The following is a 20,835-nucleotide window of genomic DNA, read 5'->3' as shown; positions in this document are numbered from 1 at the left end:
ATAGTCCCATTGAAAACAGTATTATGAAAATGTTAGTATCACATTGGGTTAGTACGCACCGTAATTGATTGCTAATTTGCTACTAATAGTTTCAGAACTTTTTCAATCTCAGGAAAAATGTGAGTAATATGTTTAATCGCAAGAACTGATCCTATCACCTTGAACCAAAAAAACATAACTTTTAAATCATCAGGATTCCAGTAAACAACAAACCAAAGAAACAGTTGCAATGTGAACAAAATATTTTAGTAGCTTGAGAATCTCCACTATTCTCGTCTTGATGAACCGCCCTTGCCTAAGACAAAATTAAACCAGGAAAAAGTTTAAGACTTCTTTACTCATATTCCCAAAAGAAATTGATGATACAAAAAAGAAAAAAAACTGCTAAGTTGTCTTTTGAATGTTAGTTTTGGTTCGAAAGTATCAGTTTTGACGGTTAAGGTGTCGTATTATTCATTCTCTATATCACCATACCTTTCTTGTGAAAAAACTAAAAATATAAATTAATTTAAGACTGAAGCTTTGTTAAAATATTAGATCACACCAATTATATAAGAAATAACACGTGTGGAGATCATTTGATTAATGTGTTTCCATTTCTCTTGTGACGGAATAAGGAATCATCGGAAAAGGATCTTATTAAGAAACCCATAATCAAGGATCATAAATCAGGAGAAAAAAAACAGAGTCGATGTGAGATGATCATGCATGAAGCTTATTGGTCCTGTGGATTATTAAGAAATCAATTAAATAAGCCACTAAGATCAAACCTCGGTGGAGATTTGGATCATGACGCTTAAATGAAACTATTAAATCCACTGGAAACTCCCGAAGACAAAGCGGTCACATGATTACAATTTACAAAATCCGCCCTAACTGAGTTTCTGAAGGAAAGCGAAAACAAACATGGAGAAGACTGAGATATCTAACGATCTGTTCTTGGAATCTTAAACCAAATCAGCAACTTTTGTTTCCCAGATTTAACTACCAATGAATCTATGAACCCTGATCATGCATTTGAATATCAACAACTAATAATCAAAAGCCAGGAATCAAAAAGATTTTTTTTTCTAAATCAAATTGAAAGAATATTGATTTTAATAATCAAAAACCCAGAAAATGAGAAACTAAATCTAAGTGTAATCAATCATTCAATCAATTCTGGTGAGCAATTTTTTATTTATGTCGTAGCTACTTATTAATTTAATAGGGTAAATCTAGTGTAACGTAAATGTAGATAAAAATAAATACAAAAGTTATTAAATATGGTATAATAGAAAGTGTCTAAATATTTAGTCACAACATTGTTTAATAAGCCCAAATTTAAAATATGTCATGGTAATTTCAAATAGGACTCTATTTTAATAGATTAGATGATTGTACTCATTATTATATAAATAATAAAGTATCATTTATAGAACATTGAGAAAATAATAATAATAATAATAATAAAGTGTAAAATTAATCAAGTAACTAGATTTTGACATGCATGTGCGGCTACTTTTTTTCATTTTATAAATTTTATTTGATATTATTACAATATTTTAAATATATATATATATTCCACTTTAGTATTATATATTGTGTAATTTTATAATATTATTGTTTATATTTCTTATTCTGCATTATTAATATATAGTGATTTGTTTAATTCATTTTACTTATTAACTTATATTACTTACGAATATATTTTTAAATTAGATACAATAAAATAACAATATGAAATAATTAAATAGAGAACCTCCTTCAAAATATTTTTTTCTTTAATTTATATATTTGCATATAATACATTTTTAAAAATTATTTATTTATATTTAGATGTTGTGTTTTTAAAATATACTTTAACATATATCATTTTAGTATTTTAAGAGATTTATATGTAAAAACACTATTTTGTTTAAATATTATAGCCCTATTATTTTAGTAAATTTTATACATAGTAGCATTTATCATATTATTTTAGTAAATTTTATTGATATAGAATATTTTTGGATGTCATGATATTATGTTTTTTTTTAATTAATATTTCTAAACATAAGATTACTTTAATATTTACAACATTTATAGATTGTTTTTTCGTGGTGCATTTCAAAAAATTATTATTTATTATCTATGATTTTATCTTTTGTAAAATTTGAAATATTATCATTTTGAGTTTGAATATTTATTTTCAAAATTATATATTTTTCAAAAAAAAAACTTTAGAAAATTACATAACTATTTTCGAGTTTGGGAGATTACATGAATTTTGAGTATGCTTTTGTTACTGCATTAATACATTATTTCATAAAACTATTTTTATAATTAAAATAAGTAAATTTATAATTTAAATTTTATTTGTCATTAATATTTTAAATGAATAATTTAAATTTCACAGTTTTCTAATAAAATATTTTTAAGTAGTATATGAATTAAGGTTATTATATACTATTATATTTTTGTATATAATTTTTTTTAAATAATATATTGTTGTGAGTTTCAAAATAAATAAAAAAAGATAATATATAGTTGTAGATATAAAATTTTAAACTATTTTTGTACAAAAATATTATATAGTTTATTAATTTTAACACATTTTAATGATGAGTGATAATTTATTGAAATGAAAAAATTTAAAAAATAAAACTTGTTAATTTACCTATTTAATATAATTTTGTCATATATAATTCATAAATCACTTCTATTTTTATATAATACAGAATATATTATAAATTTATAAAAATAGTATAAAATTTTAATTTTCTTGTTTTAGAATAAAATTTTAATTAATATTAATTTATAATAATTTTATATTACTACTTATGAAATTAATTAATGTATTATTTTATAAAAATACTTAAATTTTTAGTAAGATTTTGTTAGATTTTTTTCAACAGATTTTATTATAATTAAAAAAATAAATTATAATTGGTTTATTATTAATGTAAATAATCAAATATATCATATTAACTAATTATTTAAGTGGTCTTACTTTGACTTGTTAATAGTAAATAAAAATAGGATCCTAAATTAATAGATTAGATAATATGATAAAAATGTATTATTTGCATCACTAAATAAATAATTCAGTTCTTTAATTAATAAAGGAAGTAGATAATGTAGTGTAAAACTTTCTAAATATACTTCATAGCCGGCTTCTCTCTTATTTTTAGAGAGAGAGTCCTCTCTCGAATCCTATTCTTCTTATCAATTTCAGATCTTTGAGAAGAAGAGCTTTCACCATCTGGATTTTTTTTTCATCATCGGACTCTTCTGATTTATGTTTTCTGATGGTTCAGGCTTTTGACTCCTAGAAGTGATGGTTCTCTCAACGTTGCCTTCACCGGAGTTCGTCTCCCGGAAAGTGTGATTTTGTTACATCGTTTTCACCATCTCATCTTCAAGCTAATCTTTATCATTAAAGATGGTTGTTCGTTCATGCAGGAAGATCGGAGTTCTTTTGTATCGATCGAAGACAGTGGTATATCTCTCCTGAAGCGATGATTCTGACCTTACATGAAGACTGCTTTTTTGGTCTTTCACCGATCTGTTTTCGCTGATGGCGGAACTCTGACGTGACTCTTTCCAGTGGAGGTGGTGGCTCTCTATCTTGACGCGTGTTTTCAGAATTGTCAGTTGATTGTGTACGTGGTGGCAAGTGTCACTTAACTTCCTCTATGGTTTTCTCTATTGGGCTTATGACCCATAGAATTTTGTAGATATAGATTGTTGTTTAGGTCTTCTATTACTTTGTATTGGGTTTAGTACTTCGTTGGGCTTTGACTTATAAATAGAAAATAAAAACAGACAAAAAAACATAATGTTGTAAAAGAAAATCATGGGCAGAGTGAAACGAGTGTTGCTTGTAAGCTTCTTTAAAATCATTTTGTTGTTATCGTCTCTTGTCGCTACTCTACTGAAGATCTTTTACCTGTGTATGATTGGGTACTAGCTCCTTGGCAGACGAAACCGTTAGTACCAATAACAACAAATAAGCGTGTAAAGAAGCTTTTCTAAAATCAATCACTTCATGTTATTTCTCGGCATTACTAACTAAATTATTGTTACTCAAACATTCTAAGAGGTTCCAATGTTCCTTCGTGGTCACAAAGTTGCAATTCGTTCTGCAGGAGAGATATGTTTTTGCATGAAGCTAAGGACCAATTCATGCAAAGACGTCAAAGCATCAAATATTCTTGTTGATTCAGGATTCAACGCCAAAATATGTTATAATCTTATTCATGCATGTTAACGTTATTATTAATTTATTATATGAATTTAAATTAACAAAATATATTGGTTATATATGTCATAGAATATGAAAAAAAATGTCATAGAATAGGGTTGCGAATAAAAATTAACACATAATTTGTTTCAAACATTTCAATAACATTGGTTGTGAATATTATTGATTGTTTTGGACCGTTATTTTTGTGGAGTACAAACTTTTTTGGTTACTTCACTAATAAAGTTATAATCAAGGAGGAAAAAGAGAAATATAAAGACGGCCGTGATTAGGGGTTGGCGTTCGGGTACCCATTCGGGTTCGGTTCGGATCTAATCGGATTTCGGGTTTTCGGGTTTAAAGATTTCAACCCCATTCGGATATTTTTAAATTTCGGTTCGGGTTTGGATCGGATCTTTGCGGGTTCGGTTCGGGTTCGGATAACCCATTTAAATTATTTTTAAAATTTTAATATCATTATATGCTTAAAATTTCTCAAAATCTATAAAACAAAATAATATATTACATATAAATTTGTATAATATATGTCAAAATGCCTAAAAATAACATATAAGTTGGTTTGATTTGAATATTTGGATAGAAAATCAATAGATATTTTAAACATTTTGGTGTTTTGAATATATTTTTGCTATTTTAGACATTTACTTTTGACTATTTATGTACATTTTCAAGTATTTTAGATAACTTAAAAGTATCTTATATATTTTGGATGTTTTTAATATATATTAAATCTAAAAATAAGTAATACTTAGGTATATAAATCTATTTCGGGTATCCGAGATACTTCGGTTCGGGTCGGGTTCGGTTTCTGTTCTTTAAATACCAAAATTTTGAACCCGTTCGGATATTTAATCAATTTTGGTTCGGGTTTGATACTATTTTTTCGGATCGGGTTCGGTTCGGATCCGGGTTTTTTGCCCATCCCTAGCCATGATCTATAATAAAATTTTATCCATACGTTACAACCTGGATTGTAATTATTAGTACATATTGATACTATTCAGTTATTGGCTGCTAATTATGTACAATCATAATCATTCTGATGTGTATGTGCATATATATATATGAACATGTACATGCACATATATGTGTATGGTATTATATATAGTACTTTTTACTCAAAAACTCAAAAGTGATTGCATGCATGTATGATATATGCATGGAGAGACGAGAAGAGAAGTCTAATCCAAACCTAAACGCCCCCTATAATTACTATTAATCATATCTATCTCGTAACTCCAAATTTAACAGTGCAATCAATTAGCCGTCACCCCACGTCCTCTAATAGATTCATCATCACTTCATTTCTCTTCTCCACTCTCTCTGTATATAAATATATCTAAATATATCGTTTCTCCCTCATGCAGCTTCACAACACAACCTCCTCTCTATCTCTCTCGCTGCTCTACAATGGTTGATCATAAACTCAAGGAAGAGAAGCCCTTCTCATTTCTAACATATTCACCATCCTTTGATGATCACATGTCAGTTTCAGAATCTTTTGCTTAGCTTAATTTGTTTTTTTTGTTGCTAAAATAGCTTAATTTGTTGTTTTCTTGTAATATAATGTATTCTCTATTATTTGGCAGACGCAGCTCGTTAACGTTTCCTTCATTTGATTGGGAAGAAGAGCTTCTTCCTCTCCATAACAACTTCGCTTCTCAAGCTTTTCATTTGCCTACACCTTCTCTGTCATTACCTGACCTTGAACCCTTGTCTCAAGGTATAACGCATCGTTTGCATAGTTGTTATATATATGTAAACACATAGAGGTCTCATAGATTTTGCTTTTGTCTTGAAGATGTACTCGACTCATACAGCTCTGCAGAGCAGAACAGAGGAGAATATGACGTGGACATGAATACTAAGAAGAGGAAACTCAACAGAGAACATAACGTGAGAATCATCAGCGATATTACTACCTACACAACCTTTCCAGCTTCAAAGGCATTGTCTATGGAGACTATCTCTCGCTACTTCTATATGCCAATAACTCAAGCCGCAATGGACCTTGACGTTGGTTTAACTCTTCTGAAAAGAAGATGTCGCGAACTTGGTTTTCGTAGATGGCCTCATCGCAAACTCATGAGCTTACTAGCTCTTATTAGTAACGTCAAGGTATATTAATAACACTTTTTATTAAATTGTGTCTTTATTACTGTGAGTGATTTTTATTTAATCATATGTGATTAGGAGCGGCAGAAGATGCAAGGCGGAGAGAAAGCAGGAATATTCAAGAACGCAGTAGAGATACTTGAGGATGAGAGGAGGAGGATCGAAGAGAATCCGGATTTGGAGTTTAGCGACAAGACAAAGAGGCTTAGACAAGCTTGTTTCAAGGCTACACACAAGATGAAGAAGAAGAATAGTCTCAAGTCAGAGATGTCAATACCTTCTTGTTCAAGCAGCGGCTCTGTCCTTAGCGAGGAGGAAAGCGATGAAGAAGTGAAGTATCTCTTGTGTGGTTTCACAAGTGAGTTTAGTGGTTTGTGAAAAATCTTTTTTTTATTAAGGATTTGGATTTTAAAGCCACTGATCTGATCATTCAACAAAAACATAACTGATAATTTTTAAGGACAATACATTAAGCTTAAACATTTAGCTTCTCAATCTCTCTCCTTAGAGCATTAGCTCTAAACACACTCCCAATGGTGTTCACAGCCAACTTCAAATCCTCCAAAGGACTACCCGGTGCGACCCTCTTGTACAGATAACTATCAAACGTCATCTTCTGAACGTACTCATCACCGCACATTTCAACAAACGCTTCTCTAGCCGGATTAGATCTGTAAAACACTTTCTGCAACAAATCAAGCACCCTGTACGTAGGCAAGTACGTCTTGTCCCATTTCTCCAAGTACTTCCTCAAATCACTCTCGTCAATCATCTTCTTACCTGTTGCAATAAAAACACTTAAACACGCAAACACACATAAAGACAAAATGTGATGTCTTTACCATTTTGTGAGCCTTCAACGATGGCTTCAGCACACATTCTTCCACTCTTTGCAGCGAAGTAGATCCCTTCACCGGAGCATTTAGTCACGTACCCTGCAGCATCACCAACAAGAGCCACACGCTTGGAGAGTCTGCGTGGTCGCGGGTGTTCCGGAATAGGGTGAGCCTCCACGCGGATGATCTTGCCTCCTAGAATCTTGTCCTTGGCTCTGTTTCTTGTCGCGAGCTGGAACTTCTTGATGTCACCTTTGTGAGTAACGGTGCCCGTTCCAACAGCTACATGGTCGCATTTAGGGAAAACCCACCCGTAAAAGTCTGGCGACACGTCATCACCGACGTACATCTCAGCTAGATCCTCGTAGTACGTCATCTTGTCATCTGGGATTCTGATTCTCTCCTGAAAGTTTCAAAATTTTCAGACATTCAGTTCCGTAAGAACATGATTAGGCCTAAGTGTTTGGTTATATGTTTTCCGGTTCGGTTTTTTGGTTCTTGGTTTTTGGGTTCTAAAGATACAAAAACTGTTTGCTTATTTTCAAAATTCAGTCGATTTTGGTTTGGTTATTTTTGATAGTCACTCGATTTTGGTTTGGTTATTTTAGTTCTTGGTTCGGATAACAATGATAGAAACCAGCTAATATACACAATATTTCGTATTCGAACTGGTTTCGGTTTCGTTTCGGTTTTCTAATAATTTCGATAAATTGGGGAAAATCAGATTTTTTCAGATTAAATATAAAGATAATTTTCAATATTTTGATATTTCAGGGTTTTCGGATTGGTTCGGTTTATAAGTACTATTTCAAAGGATATTTTGGTTCAATTTTTTTATTTTCGGTTCAGTTGGATAATTGAGAGTTTCCGGTTTGGTTTTGTTTTTTTTGGTCGGTTACGGTTAGATTTTCGGTTCTCTATGACCAGACCATTGATTCTCATCTTTTTTTTTTTGAGCAACTCCATTGATTCTCATCAAACTACGTAAAGGGAAAGACTCTGACCTGAAACGCGATGGCGTAGTCATAGTCTCCGGCACCGATAGACTTCGCAACTCTAGAGTTAGCTCCGTCAGCTCCGATAACGGCGTCAACCTCCATCGTCTTCTTCTGTCCCGTAGCTCCCGTCTTCCCATCATACTCCGTGTAATGCAACACGTACGGCGAGTCCCATTCCTCCGGTAGATCCATCTTGAGGAAGAGACCGTTGATTACAGTAGCCCCACTCTTCTCCGCTCTCTCCCTCAGGTACTGGTCAAGAACCTCTCTCCTCACCATACCTATGTACTCATGCTCCTTGAGCGTACGGCCAATGTCCACGGCGATGTTGGACGGAGAGATCATCTTCATCTTGGTGACCCTCCGGTCGATGATGTCTAGCGGCAAGTTGAATTCTCCGACCATGCAGAGAGGGATCGCGCCGCCGCAGGGCTTGCAGTTGTCCATCTTGCGCTCGATGAGGATCGTCTCGATGCCTCCCTGAGCGAGAGTCTCGGCGGCGGCTCCTCCTGCCGGGCCTCCGCCGATGACGGCGACGCGGAGGCTGCGGTTGGCGAGCTTGGGACTGGCTCTTGATGCGGTTACTTTGAGAGAGGTCCGTCGCTGGGAGCGAGAGAGGGACGACGGAACATGGGAGACGAAGTTAATCTGGTCCGGTGAGGACTGACGAAGTCCGGTGAAGGATTTGAGTGCGAATGTCGCCATTGTTGTACTACAGTGAACACTAAGCAATGGAGTGTGTTCTTCTTCTCTCTTCCTCGAGTTCTGAGTATTGTGTTTTGTTTTAAATGTACTTTTGTTTTAGTGGATTAGATATGGTCGGAGATTCCCAAGGTGTAGAGACCGTTAGATTGAATAATAGACGGTGGTGATGAGATGTGGATAGAGTTACGGGTTTGGGTTGTTTCTTTTATCTGTGGCTCCCATTTTGTGGAGCAAACGGCTGCGTTTTAGCCACATGGGATTGTAATGTAACCATCTTGTTATGTCTTCATAGGCATGGGTATTGGCCACGTAGGATAGTAATGTAACTATTTTGTCGTCTCTTGATGTCTTTCATGGGCATGGCAAGTATCCGTAAGATTTTAGGTTATTTCATGGGCATGTCAAGTATCCGTAGGACTTTAGGTCCACACATTTATGATTTTTGGGTTCAAAAGTTATTCCAAGTAATTTTTTCACAGTACAATTAGAGAGAGAAGGAAACTTAACGCTTTATTTCATTTTTATTTTATTTTATTTTAGCGTATGGTTGAGATTTTCTTTTTCTCTGCTTACTCTGTATTGGTTAGAAACAACTTTAACTTATAACCGCAATGGCCATCAATTTTCAACGGTTCAATTTTCACTTTTGGCCAGATGACCACTGAATGGTCTTATTGTCTTCGGGCCTGAGTATTTTCTTCAGTCCATTGGGCTTACTCGTGCCCATGTATCCCTGCATCAGACATTGTGCAAAGACAGAAGTAAATACTCCTTTGTATCACTTTAAGAGGGGCTTAAAAAAATTAAAAAAATTATTTTGTTTCATAATAAATGATGTTTTTGCTATTCTAGATAAAATTTTATGTCATTTAATATTTGTGACCAACTACAAAATATTGTATTTTTTCTCATTGTCTCTCCACCAAAACAAAACAAACAAAAAATAATTATCTGTGGAGAAGATTAAGTACATAAAATGCTAATTAACAAAACAAGGGGTATTTAAAAGGTGAAAAACAGAGCAAAACCCTTTGTGTATTTCAGTGGATGACCTTACTTAGCTAAGTTTGGTGTGGGGTTGTTTTATTTTTAAAACTGAATGAAAAGGTAACCTTTTCAGACATGGGTTTCATAAAGATCGAGACTTTAAAAAAGTATCTGACATCTTCATGTCGTCTTTTAGATTAAGATTCCATCATGTTATATCTTGATAGATATCATATATAGAGTGTGATTATTACAGTTTCAAAAGCTGCTCTAAGTTACAAGAAACTGGAATTAGCAATCAGGACAGTATGGTCGAGTGTGGCGGCTGTTAGCACCTGATCCTGGATAATCGTTAATCTCCACAACATTCATCAACCTCCGTGTCCTTGTTCTTATCTTAGGATCCATTTCATTTCGTCTCTAGTGGAAACAATTATAGACCAAAAAAAAGCAAGAACAAGAATAAAAAACAGAAGATATTCCATTTTTTGCTCCCACTGTATGCGTGTGTGTGTGTATATGGAGTAGATTCTTACCAGGTAGCTAATCTGATTCAGTTGTTGTCCCTTGGTTTCACAGTCTATCGGTTTATCAGTTCCTGCAATAAGCAAGAATTGTAAGAAAGAAACAGAATAAGAAGAAGAAGAATAAACTTGAGGAGAGAATGAGATAGAAGTATTACAGACTTGCAATGACTAGGACAGGCATCGATGCGATCACAATAGACAGCACAGCTAAAACCAAGAATACTTGAAGTAGAAAGAGTTGTCTTCTCGCCATCTAATTTCTCTTAAAGACAGATGATGTGTTCTGTTTCTTCAAGCAAAGGTTTGTCTGATTTATATAACAACAACTATGTGTGCTAGGATCAGGATTTATGGTGGATGAAGATATAGATATTTAAGTAGAGCGGATTGTGGAGTTCTTTTGATCTCTACCGTTGCTTGTGGAAATAAGCCTTTTGTGTTGGAGACATCACATGATGCTCATCAAAATAAAAATATTTAAGCACTAGTGTTGTATTTTATAATACACACTGACACACACATATATACAAAACTCCTGAATATCATTTTTAACACGACTGAAAGTCTAAAACAAAAGAAATATAAAGATGATACTCCGGAAAGCTCCAAAGTTTCATTTCAGTATTCTATGACACTCTATAACCTGAGCTCGTAAGAACCGCTACTTGGTTAATCAGCCCCTGTTCTTGAACTGAACAAATTAGACTTTGACATTCAACAACTCGAGAAATTTAAAGTATCCAGGAGGATAACCATAATGATTGATCCATCATCCTTACCTCAACAGTTTAATCACTGCAGGAAAACAAAGGACCACAATACCATGGGATAATAATAACAAAAAGTTTACTGAATTTTGTATAATAATGACAAAAAGTTTACTGAACAGTGTATACTACCTTACTCGGCGTGGTTCTAGCTTTTCATCGTGGACAGGAGGTTCAGGTGATTTCGGTTATGTTAAGTCTTTTTCTCCACTTGTCCGCTTGGTTTACTATGGTCTTGTGCTAGGCCTTCAGTTATTTTAGGTCTTGACTATGCTATCTATGGGTTTGTTTAAGGATTATAGGAAGGTCTAGTTGTAAAAATTTGAGTTTGTTTAAGGTGTGTTTTAGTCCGGTGTTTGGTGCTCTCGTATGGGTTTTAGTGTCTCTTCTATGGATTTTTGTTTCCGGGGATATCAACATGTTTCGCCGGCTCTTGTATTACAACTGTGTATTCCACCAAATGTTTAATATAATCAATTTACGGGAAGAAAAAAAAACGTGTATATTATTAACATTACGATCCAGTTTCATAAAAGTCTTTTTCAGGGCATGTACAATCTGGAAGATGTTGCAGCTCAATATGTTTCACAAATCAACAGATCTTATGATAAAGACAGAGATATACTATACAGTGAGGTTTTGCCGGCTCTCCAGTTTCCTGTAATGTTCAAAACATAACTTATCAATTTGTTTCATAACACACACTACAAAAGTACAAAAAGGTGAAAGCCTTGTTTATGTACTTGAGAGTTGAGAGAGACATCATTGCTTACTTAAGCATATATACCTTTTCGTCCTTTCTACAAGAGTCAACTGAGCAAAATTGGCTATAACCTATTTGGGCCTTTAAATTTGCCTAATTGGTGATCCATATCTTCTTTTCAGCCCAGTGAAACTTCCTTCTTTTTTTTAACCTAATTTTCGCCGCCGCAGAAGCAGCAGCTTTTCTATTTAAAACCCAACACGTCTCTTCAGAGACAGAACACAGTCTCTTCTCGTGTATCCCTAGTCTTGTACTTATACCATCTCTTTATATTCTCCCTACAGGTTCTAGGGGATTGTAAAGATTTGATCTTTTGTCTTCCATGAGCGTTCTTGTATGGGGTTTTATTTGTTGTTTTCAATGCCGGTGATGGTGTTAAATATACTTTGAGAGCTAAGTCTCTAGGAAAAAGAAACAAATCTGAGGCATTCTCTCCTTTAGCTTAGGTTGGTTGCATTAGAGAATAGTTTTCTTGTTTGCATAGATTGTAGTTGCGTATGATAATTCGCTCCTACTTGTTCGGTGTTCTAGTTTTTTTTTTTTTTGTGGGAGTGCAAGTGACGATAAAAAGACAGGGACATCAGATTCTCCTTAGGGAGAAGTAGAATGATGATTATTGTCTAAATGGGAATCTCTCTGATGCACTTACCCAAAACTAAAACTTTGGTTTTGAAGCTTTGTTTTAATTGACGTTTTTGTTAATTGTGCCGGTGATGTATATCTATTGATGTGTTTTCATCAGATTTTTATAATGATGAATATAATCACAATTGTCACTACCTCTGAGGCACATTTTATTTTCGTTTTGTATTGATTGCATCTAAGAACGGTGATATGAAGTGTTGTTTTGTTCTAGCCTAACATTAACTTTTAGCTCCAAAAAGTTTAGCCAATGTAATCAGCTTTCTTGACTGTATATTAAGGCCCTCCTTGTTTAGATTTTGTTTTTGGGGATGCAGGTTGCTCACATGCTTATCCTTGCACTTGATGCTGTCAAGAGTTTTCAAGGTTGTGTGCTACCTTGATGCTTGAAGTGGAGACGAGATTGAGCAATTCAAGCTCCCAAGATCTGTCTATGATTCGAATTAACAAGTTGTAACATTATTTCAACTTAATGAAAATGTATAATTCTGTGTTTTTCAATAATCAAGAACAAATTTCTCTTGTTTTAATTAATCATGCTAGTCTTTATACTCAAAAGTTACATAATTTGAAACCAAATCTTCAAAAAGAAACTAACAATACAACCTTTGGTGCCGTTCTTGGCAAATGAGATATACATTACAGACGACCAAGATCTAAAAAAGGGTTTCTTTATCAATCTTCTATGACCCAAGCTTTTTCTTGGCATTGATACAAACGTAACCAACATTTGATAAACAAAGTTCACATTTTTACGGATCAAAAAGATCATTGATCATCATCATCTAGGGTGCTGTTCCAACAGACTCAAGACCCTCTGTTCTGCTCCTCACAATCCTATGAAACACTTCCCTCACTTTCCTCTCAAACGGATCCAAACCATTCTTCAAAGCTTCATGAACCTTCCCCAACTCCTCAACCCTCTCCCTCACTCCAACCTCCTTCTCCTCCGACAACGGAAACTGAACAGAATCAACCAACTCCCCCATCAATCTCGAACTCCTCTCGATCTGATTAATCTCCTTCAACAACCCACAACTGTTCCTCCTCTCCCTCTTCCTCGACTCCTCGATGATCCTATCGTGCAACGACATCAACGACCCTCCCCACTGAAAACTCCTAGGCACGTTGAAATGCACCTGAAGCCCTCTGTCCTGACAAGGAATCGCCGCCACAAGGGCCCACATCACAAACAACAACACCGACGCCATCGTGTAGACAGGAACCGCCAAACCGCTCGTCGCCGTCACGTCCCCCGCTCGAGGAGGAGCCAAACCGTTCCCCAACGCTTGCAACTGCTTCGAAGCCGACCAAGACCTCGACACCGACCACGACAGCGACCTGAAATGTCCGATTGTTTTCTCCTTGTTCCGACCAAACGAACGGTTACGATGCTGCTGAGTCACGGAGCTCGAGGAAGAAGCGTCCTTGTCGTCCAGCATCCCGATCGCCAAATCAATCAGCGTCTTCTTCGCGCGGCGGAAGGTCCCTTCTCCGAGAGGTCTCGTCCTGTCGAAAGCGCAGACGACGATCTCGATCAGCTTCTGCCACTGGCGGATCCGCTCCACGCCGTCGCGGATCGCGTTGCAGACGTCGAGGGCCTTGACGCTCCTGTCGAAATACTCCGATACCATCCGATCCATCGGAGGCTTGGCTACGAGCTCGCGGTGGTTGGAGACGATGATGACGCGGAACTCCTCTTGACATGACAGGAACGAGTCGAGGAGCTTCCCGACCCATTCGAGGGAGAGGAGGTCCTCGGAGGTTGAGGCGTTGAGGTCGACGAACCTCTCGGCGACTCTTCTCTGGAACGATTCCAGCTCGGCCTCCATCTGAGTCGACTCGGTGGTGGAGGATTCTGCGACCGAGTGGACCGAGTCGCGGCGTAGGTTGAGTAGCGTCCTCCCGAATGATCTTTGGTACTCCGTTGCTGGCATCCTCAAGATGAATTGATTATCGAAAAATTCTCATAAAAATCGAATCTTTTTTTTATGGGTTTGGAGCGAAGAGAGAGTGATGATGATGATGGAGGGGGAAATAAAGAACCCTAATGAGAAAGAGAAGGGATTTTATATTGATTTATTGAGTATTATTTCCTGGGTTATATTTGGTAATATTCTTTTTATTTTTAGGAGTATTACTTTTTATTTTTAATTAATGCTATTTATTTCACGTTCCAACGAAAGATATCTTTTTGTCTATTTTTATAAAAAAAATTTGCATTGTTAAGTCGTCTTAAACACGTAGCTAACACGTCAACTAGGGAATTATTAGTTAATTTTTTCATGGGGTTATAAATCTAATCTCAGCCGTTGGATTTAGTACCTGCGCAGACATATGGCTTTAAGACATGACAGCACTTGAAGGTTGTAATAAGGGATGACACGTGGCGGAATGTGAGTTGGGGAAGTGTGACGGAGACGACGTCAAAATAACAGCTCATGCTTAGTTGGCGCGTCTTGGAGAGAGAGAAACGACTTGGTCCCGTCTGATTCGATTCTTGCAACTAGTTCGATTTGCTTTCGTGTTAATTTTATTTTTCTGTTTTTTTTTTTTTTTTGCTTTACTTGCTAAATAACTTATCAAAATTAATCAAGAACTGGTTAAGCAAATCTTTGTTTGATCTTTGTAGTTGTGTTTTGAAAATAAAACTCGTTATTTTGTTTCTATTATACAAACGATCATATGAATTAGGCCGGATCGGATATCCGGATTTCTAAAGGTATTTGTGATTTGCTTCGTATGTCACGGGTATCTAATTTTTCGATTTGTTTTGCTTCGAAAAAATACGGATATTCGGAAAAACGGATATCCAAAAAATAGATATCTGCGGATATTTACGAATACTTACGGATATCTCATATGATTTGATTAATACAAATATTTTTTGCAAAATATTTTTTTTGCATAATATATATGATAAAAATTAAAAGAAGTAATGAATCTACATATTTTGTAAAATTTTTTAACTTAGTTAACAATTATAATAACACAAAACTTAAGAAACAAATTATAATTGTCATAAATGTGTTATCTTACTTTTATGTAAAACTTTTATATAAGTAATAATGTGAATATAATTTATCAAATCATATGTTAGAATAATAATTATATAATTTTATACATTAAAAACTTTAAATATAATCAAAATATATGTATTTATATATTGTCGGATCGGATTGGATATCCGCTTTCCGAAATTTTAATATTTGTGATTTGTTTCGATTTTAACGGATATTGATTTTTAGTATTTTCTTTGCTTCGAAAGTTTACGGATATCCAGAATTTTCGAATCGAATCGAAACGAATAACGATTCGAATCAAATTTAACAGATAAAAATGCTCAGCCTTAATATGAATAATTAAAAATATGATCGTATTGTCTAAAAAATGGAATATGATAATATAATCAAAAGTTGAAAACCATGTTTGACCCAATCTTTAAGTTTTGGGAGATGGCTTTTTGCATTTAATTAAATACAAGACGTAAGATGTACACTACATTAGTTACACTTATAAAAATAATTTGTAAAATACGCAAAATGTGTGATACCAAATATTCTTCTGTCTATTCTGTAAAATCCTCAATATCTGGAGATAATAGAAAAAAATAGTGAATTATGCGATACTACTAAAAATTTGAAAGTATAGCACGTGTGGATTTCAAGTTCCAAGAGACATTAAACGAAGGAAAACTGATAAACTATAGGAAATGACAGACAAACTCCTCTTTTAAGTTTTGACTAATTCTTGAAATATGTAATAAGTTGTCAAGGACCGATAGAGTTCGTGCATTCTGCGTAGTTCGCGCTGGTCAAATAAGTTGCAGTATTTTCAATTCAGATTTTATTACAACATTTTAATTTCTCCAAACTGACATGGTCCGGACCAAAAATATGTCAAAACATTTAGCAGAAATCATATATTCTAGAACGTACCGGACATATATATCAATGTCTATTTATAGCCACAAAATTTTGAACAAAACAAATCAACTATAAACCATTTAACATTATTGCATGTCCATCCAAACCAAACTTATAAATATCAAACTCAATTGTACCAGAATACACGAGTATAAGAAAAAAAATTAAAGATTTGGTCGTCGCCTGAAAGATTCGTTGAAATATAAAAACATTAATAAGAGACCGAGATTGAAGGATGTGGTCCATGATTTTGGAAGGCAACGGTCACGCTATCTTGAAGTAGATAGCTGCATGACCCATCAATGGGTTCACACATCACAAACTCCATATCATTTTGCGCATCTGTTATTATATTATAGGTCTCGTAACGAAAAAGACTATTAAGTTGATGGGATGTGGAGATGGCACTTGTACCTACTTTCGTCGTCTACGTTGGTTCTAGTTTTGTTTATGATCCACTACAGCTGCGGTTAAACGTTTAAAACAGCATGATAAGTGTAGATCTAGGGCCTTGGTCCTTGGGTTGTAACAGCCACCTATTGGAGGCAAGTTTGGGCATGTCAACTCCCACCGACTCGTATCTGGTGGTTTCATTGAAATTAGTCCCCACTGTGTCCAGATGCGTCTTTGATGTCCATTGGTGTTAGTTTCTGTCAGATTTTTTCATAGCTATTCTTTTTTTTTTTGTGCAACAACATAGCTATTCAATTTACGTAAGATAATTGCGTTTTCGACATTGTCTAGCTTGTATTAAAACTTTCCGTTATAATTATACTCTGTAATTTTGTAAATGATTAGAAATAATATACTCCATTTTCGAGTAAATTAGAAATTATATACTCCATTTGAGTAAATTTTAACATTTTACCCAACTTCTGATTCTATAACCTCATATCACTCCACTACTTAAATTACTAAAATAAATAACTCTACGTTCAAGAACGCAACCGCAAACCTATTAAGGTCTGACTGGTTTAAACGCAGCGGTTGCAGGAGTTTGCGGATGCGGGTAGTTGCGGTTTCTAGCGGTTTTAAGAGATTTGTACGACTGGTTTTGCGGTTAGAAATTGGTACGTTTACGGGATACTTATGACTGGTTAACTACCAAATACAACAGCGGTTAAATAATAAATTAACAATATTTACATTTTATATAATTATAGAAAATATCAAAAATCATAATATTATAATAAATATAAAAATTAATTTAGAAAGTTATAGTTTTAAATTTTTAATATTATAGAAAATAATTTTATTTTAAAATTTTATAATATTAATTAAAATATAATAGATATATTTTAGTATTTTATAATTCCAATTTTTAAAATTTTTATTGAATATTTTTATTTTTGTATTTATATGGTTTTTAAAAAAAAAGAAAAAAAATTATCTTCCCGCAACCGCCTGCAACCGCAAACGCTAGCTGAAACCAGCTTTTGATTTTAAGAGGTTCGGAGCGCTTTGAAACGATTTGTAGTGGTTTGTATGGTTGTTTCGAAACGCTGTCAACCGCTAGCAACCGCAAAAGCTGCGTTTGCGGATAGTAGCGGGGAAACCAGTCGGGCCCTTAATTGGTCAACGACGAAACGCAACGCAACCGCAATCCGATTACTTGGTCAACTGCATCATTAACCCCCTTAAGAGCGTAGGTTAGCAACCGTATAAGCGCATGTTAGCACACTTTTCACAAAAAAAAGTCTCCTCTTTTCTTCCCCCTGCCCTACTTTTCCATTCCGACAGTAAAAGAGTTGTCGGAACCTTAAAAAAAAAAAAAGCGATGAGCAACCGTGTCGGATTACTCGATCTGGAGAAGCATTTCGCCTTCTACGGAGCTCATCACAGCAACCGCGTAAACATAATCATCCACACACTATTCGTATGGCCTAACGCCTTCGCGACTCTCCTTTTCCTGTATTCCACGCTACCTCCGATTCTAGATCGCTCTTATCTAGGGTTCATCGAAGCGTTGACTTTTGACGGTGTTCTGCGCTTGGACATTGGTTTTATTCTCACTGTGATCTATGCTGTCTTCTACATATGTTTGGATAAGAAGTCTGGAGTTTTAGCTGCTCTGTTATGTTTCTCTTGCTGGATCGGCTCTAGCTTTCTCGCAGCTCGTTTAGGACATTCCTTGACCTTGAAGGTAAATTCTCTTCAGCTTTCTGGGAATTTTATGTGCATTTGATGTGTGATGAGTGAGAGAATCAGCACTATCTGGTTGCTTCGTGAATATGATGCGCATAGCTACGACATGAAAAATGGATTGATTTTGATTCTAGTGTTTTCGTCAAGTTCATGTTTCTCTGGTTAGTGATGGTTCTTGTACTAGTAGTATATTTGGTCCAACGTGCTTGTAAGCAGATGGATATTGTTCTTTCAAGTTTATCTTATTTAGTTCATGATTATTGAGAACTATGTACCTCATTTGGTTCAAAACAAAGCTGCGGTTTGTTTGGTTTTGCTAAGCTTTTGAGATACAAACAACAATTTGACTGCATTTAATTAATGGTGAATGCAAAGTATTATGATGCAGTTGAAGTTCCTCTGTGTATCTTGTAATATCTAACTCGATTTCTCAGGTTGGAGTAGCTTCTCAGCTCCTATGCTGGACCGGTCAGTTCGTCGGTCACGGCTTGTTTGAGGTACAAAATTTACATTTGTTCTTAGAAAATCATTTACTTATTTGATTCTCCTCGGCAGAACTTTAACTAAAAAAGGTCTTAATATATTCGACAGAAACGAGCTCCTGCGCTTCTAGACAATCTATTCCAAGCTTTTCTGATGGGTCCTTACTTCGTGTTGCTCGAGGTTTAATGTTTTTCTTCCCTTCTTTCATGTTTTCTTCAAACCTTTTTTATGAAAGCTAAGACAATGGGTTGAATGTGAGAAATGCAGGTGATGCAGTCTTGTTTTGGATACGAGCCATACCCTGGATTTAAAGCACGCGTTGACTGCAAGATAGAGAATGATATCAAGGAATGGAGAGAAGAGAAACTGAAGAAGAAGCTTATGTAAGCTCTAACAGGTATACAGTAACAGAGCCGGACCTCAACTTTTCGGGGCCTATACAAAACTAAATTAAAACTTTGACTTTTACTTCATAATAAAAAACTGCTTCTCTGATTTTTCCGAACAAAACAGTTGTTCTTACGAATATTAAACTGAGGAGTCATGTATTAAAGTTCTCGTGAATTGAGATATAAAATATTTTACTAATTATAATATATATTACTAGGGTCGGCGGGATATACTTTACTTGTGATCTATGTTATTATTTTTTATATAATTTTGTAATTTATGTTTTAGTTCACATTTGCAAAAGATGCGTATGAGATATACTATTTTATTAATTTAAGTTATTGGTTAGTTAATTTGTAAATAATTTTTGTTTGACTTTTTGCTTCTATGATATTACTATGATTGAGTTATTATATCATTTTCAGTTGAATTTTTTTTATTAAATTATTTTAAAAAATCACATTTAGTTAATGTCAGTGATTTATTATATATTAACATCTAAATAATTTATTTGTTATATCTCAATTTTAATGTTTGGCCCTTTTAAAGTAGAAAGTTTGAGTCCGTGAACTGATCCTTATATTTTGTCTTTTAAATATTGTTTGGGTTAATATGACAATTCTTTTTGGTTTTCTTATGTGATCCTGCAAAATTAATAGTGAGTTTTTAGTGGTGGTATGATAGGTAGACGATTTTGAACTTTTTTGGAATGTTTTTAGTACTGTAAGTATTAACTCGGAGGCATGCAATTTTTAACTTTATTTGGAAAACCACTTGAGTTCAAAATTAACATGCAATTTAAGTCTCAGCCCTAAGTTTCATATTCTTCCAGTGATTTATAAGACATATTTAACAGCCCTACTTGGAAGCTCACATAAAGATTGCCGGAGACCGTTTGTTCTCTTATTCTTAAAGGGCAACAACTTGTTTAGGACCATATAAACTCATAAGTTTGGCGCTAATAGTTTTTTTTTGTTTGGAACACAAAAAAATAGTTTGCTTACTAAAATTGTGTTTAAAAAAAAAAAATGTTTGTGTATTATTGGAAGAGGTAAGAAAAAAGTAAGAGACAAAAACTATCTCACTTGCACGTGAAAGTCTGGTGCTATTTGAACTGAAACCCAAGTGGCATGTTTTTGTTATTTTCTATTATTTTTAGGGTTTTAAGGATTTACTAAAATTTAAATGAATACTGATGTTTTTTAAGACAAATTAATGGATCAAAATTAAGTTTTTTTTTTCACGAAGATTTTCAAAACATTTACAAACAGTATACAATGTATAGATTAAATAATGCATTATTTAATTTTTTTTCCGTAATAAATA

General features: G+C 34.4%; 5 protein-coding genes, 1 long non-coding RNA gene and 3 other non-coding genes across 11 annotated transcripts; 6 read left to right on the top strand and 3 right to left on the bottom strand.

The window, feature by feature from the left end:
- The first annotated feature begins 3,057 nt into the window (after positions 1-3,057).
- On the top strand, positions 3,058-3,883 carry LOC125589140. The gene is made up of 2 exons (XR_007325323.1): positions 3,058-3,343; positions 3,424-3,883. It is a non-coding gene; the product is annotated as an uncharacterized LOC125589140 (long non-coding RNA).
- Positions 3,884-5,380: 1,497 nt separating this feature from the next.
- Positions 5,381-7,091, top strand: LOC106405743 (protein RKD2-like). Its single transcript, XM_048761434.1, has 4 exons — positions 5,381-5,709; positions 5,815-5,948; positions 6,027-6,343; positions 6,419-7,091. Exons 1-4 carry the CDS (start codon positions 5,636-5,638, stop codon positions 6,716-6,718), a joined length of 825 nt encoding a protein of 274 aa, XP_048617391.1. The 5' UTR covers positions 5,381-5,635; the 3' UTR covers positions 6,719-7,091.
- Positions 6,712-8,955, bottom strand: LOC106405742 (geranylgeranyl diphosphate reductase, chloroplastic-like). The gene is made up of 3 exons (XM_013846278.3): positions 8,181-8,955; positions 7,183-7,579; positions 6,712-7,120 (listed from the first exon to the last, which is right to left on the bottom strand). Exons 1-3 carry the CDS (start codon positions 8,877-8,879, stop codon positions 6,816-6,818), a joined length of 1,401 nt encoding a protein of 466 aa, XP_013701732.2. The 5' UTR covers positions 8,880-8,955; the 3' UTR covers positions 6,712-6,815.
- A 437-nt stretch (positions 8,956-9,392) lies between these two features.
- On the bottom strand, positions 9,393-10,876 carry BNAC06G35400D. Of its 3 annotated transcripts, XM_048761435.1 has the most exons (4): positions 10,553-10,865; positions 10,403-10,464; positions 10,202-10,286; positions 9,393-9,612 (listed from the first exon to the last, which is right to left on the bottom strand). In XM_048761435.1, exons 1-4 carry the CDS (start codon positions 10,644-10,646, stop codon positions 9,593-9,595), a joined length of 261 nt encoding a protein of 86 aa, XP_048617392.1. In that variant the 5' UTR covers positions 10,647-10,865; the 3' UTR covers positions 9,393-9,592. The 3 variants fall into 3 exon arrangements, with proteins under 3 accessions (XP_048617392.1, XP_022560476.2, XP_013701125.2); XM_022704755.2 differs by lacking the exon at positions 10,202-10,286 and having other exon boundaries at positions 10,553-10,876; XM_013845671.3 differs by lacking the exon at positions 9,393-9,612 and having other exon boundaries at positions 10,033-10,286; positions 10,553-10,851.
- Positions 10,877-12,280: 1,404 nt separating this feature from the next.
- Positions 12,281-12,355, top strand: LOC125589486. Its single transcript, XR_007325672.1, has one exon. It is a non-coding gene; the product is annotated as a small nucleolar RNA Z267 (small nucleolar RNA).
- A 118-nt stretch (positions 12,356-12,473) lies between these two features.
- LOC125589488 lies at positions 12,474-12,569 on the top strand. Its single transcript, XR_007325675.1, has one exon. It is a non-coding gene; the product is annotated as a small nucleolar RNA R44/J54/Z268 family (small nucleolar RNA).
- Positions 12,570-12,670: 101 nt separating this feature from the next.
- Positions 12,671-12,763, top strand: LOC125589501. Its single transcript, XR_007325686.1, has one exon. It is a non-coding gene; the product is annotated as a small nucleolar RNA snoR17 (small nucleolar RNA).
- A 303-nt stretch (positions 12,764-13,066) lies between these two features.
- On the bottom strand, positions 13,067-14,733 carry LOC106406448 (protein ROH1-like). The gene has a single exon (XM_013847122.3). The coding sequence runs from the start codon at positions 14,500-14,502 to the stop codon at positions 13,351-13,353; it is 1,152 nt and encodes a 383-aa protein (XP_013702576.2). The 5' UTR covers positions 14,503-14,733; the 3' UTR covers positions 13,067-13,350.
- Positions 14,734-18,204: 3,471 nt separating this feature from the next.
- BNAC06G35380D (2-hydroxy-palmitic acid dioxygenase MPO1) lies at positions 18,205-19,710 on the top strand. The gene is made up of 4 exons (XM_013845362.3): positions 18,205-18,634; positions 19,071-19,133; positions 19,228-19,299; positions 19,387-19,710. The coding sequence occupies exons 1-4, from the start codon at positions 18,269-18,271 to the stop codon at positions 19,504-19,506; spliced, it is 621 nt and encodes a 206-aa protein (XP_013700816.2). The 5' UTR covers positions 18,205-18,268; the 3' UTR covers positions 19,507-19,710.
- The last annotated feature ends 1,125 nt before the right edge of the window (positions 19,711-20,835 follow it).

The sequence above is a fragment of the Brassica napus genome, chromosome C6 (assembly GCF_020379485.1).
Source record: "Brassica napus cultivar Da-Ae chromosome C6, Da-Ae, whole genome shotgun sequence".
In the NCBI taxonomy this organism is placed as follows: domain Eukaryota; kingdom Viridiplantae; phylum Streptophyta; class Magnoliopsida; order Brassicales; family Brassicaceae; genus Brassica; species Brassica napus.
The sequence above is the reverse complement of the archived record's forward strand: the minus strand, read 5'-3'. Positions and strand labels throughout refer to the sequence as shown.

Coding starts and splice junctions, on each gene's coding strand:
- LOC106405743 (XM_048761434.1), top strand. CDS start 5,636: ATGGTTGATCATAAACTCAAGGAAGAGAAGCCCTTCTCATTTCTAACA. Junction 5,710..5,814: donor CCATCCTTTGATGATCACAT/GTCAGTTTCAGA, acceptor ATTATTTGGCAG/ACGCAGCTCGTTAACGTTTC. Junction 5,949..6,026: donor CCTTGAACCCTTGTCTCAAG/GTATAACGCATC, acceptor TTTGTCTTGAAG/ATGTACTCGACTCATACAGC.
- BNAC06G35400D (XM_013845671.3), bottom strand. CDS start 10,646: ATGGCGAGAAGACAACTCTTTCTACTTCAAGTATTCTTGGTTTTAGCT. Junction 10,465..10,552: donor GCCTGTCCTAGTCATTGCAA/GTCTGTAATACT, acceptor TGCTTATTGCAG/GAACTGATAAACCGATAGAC. Junction 10,287..10,402: donor TGAATCAGATTAGCTACCTG/GTAAGAATCTAC, acceptor TGTTTCCACTAG/AGACGAAATGAAATGGATCC.
- BNAC06G35380D (XM_013845362.3), top strand. CDS start 18,269: ATGAGCAACCGTGTCGGATTACTCGATCTGGAGAAGCATTTCGCCTTC. Junction 19,134..19,227: donor TCGGTCACGGCTTGTTTGAG/GTACAAAATTTA, acceptor TATATTCGACAG/AAACGAGCTCCTGCGCTTCT. Junction 19,300..19,386: donor CTTACTTCGTGTTGCTCGAG/GTTTAATGTTTT, acceptor TGAGAAATGCAG/GTGATGCAGTCTTGTTTTGG.
- LOC106406448 (XM_013847122.3), bottom strand. CDS start 14,502: ATGCCAGCAACGGAGTACCAAAGATCATTCGGGAGGACGCTACTCAAC.
- LOC106405742 (XM_013846278.3), bottom strand. CDS start 8,879: ATGGCGACATTCGCACTCAAATCCTTCACCGGACTTCGTCAGTCCTCA. Junction 7,580..8,180: donor ACTACGCCATCGCGTTTCAG/GTCAGAGTCTTT, acceptor TGAAACTTTCAG/GAGAGAATCAGAATCCCAGA. Junction 7,121..7,182: donor CGTTGAAGGCTCACAAAATG/GTAAAGACATCA, acceptor TTATTGCAACAG/GTAAGAAGATGATTGACGAG.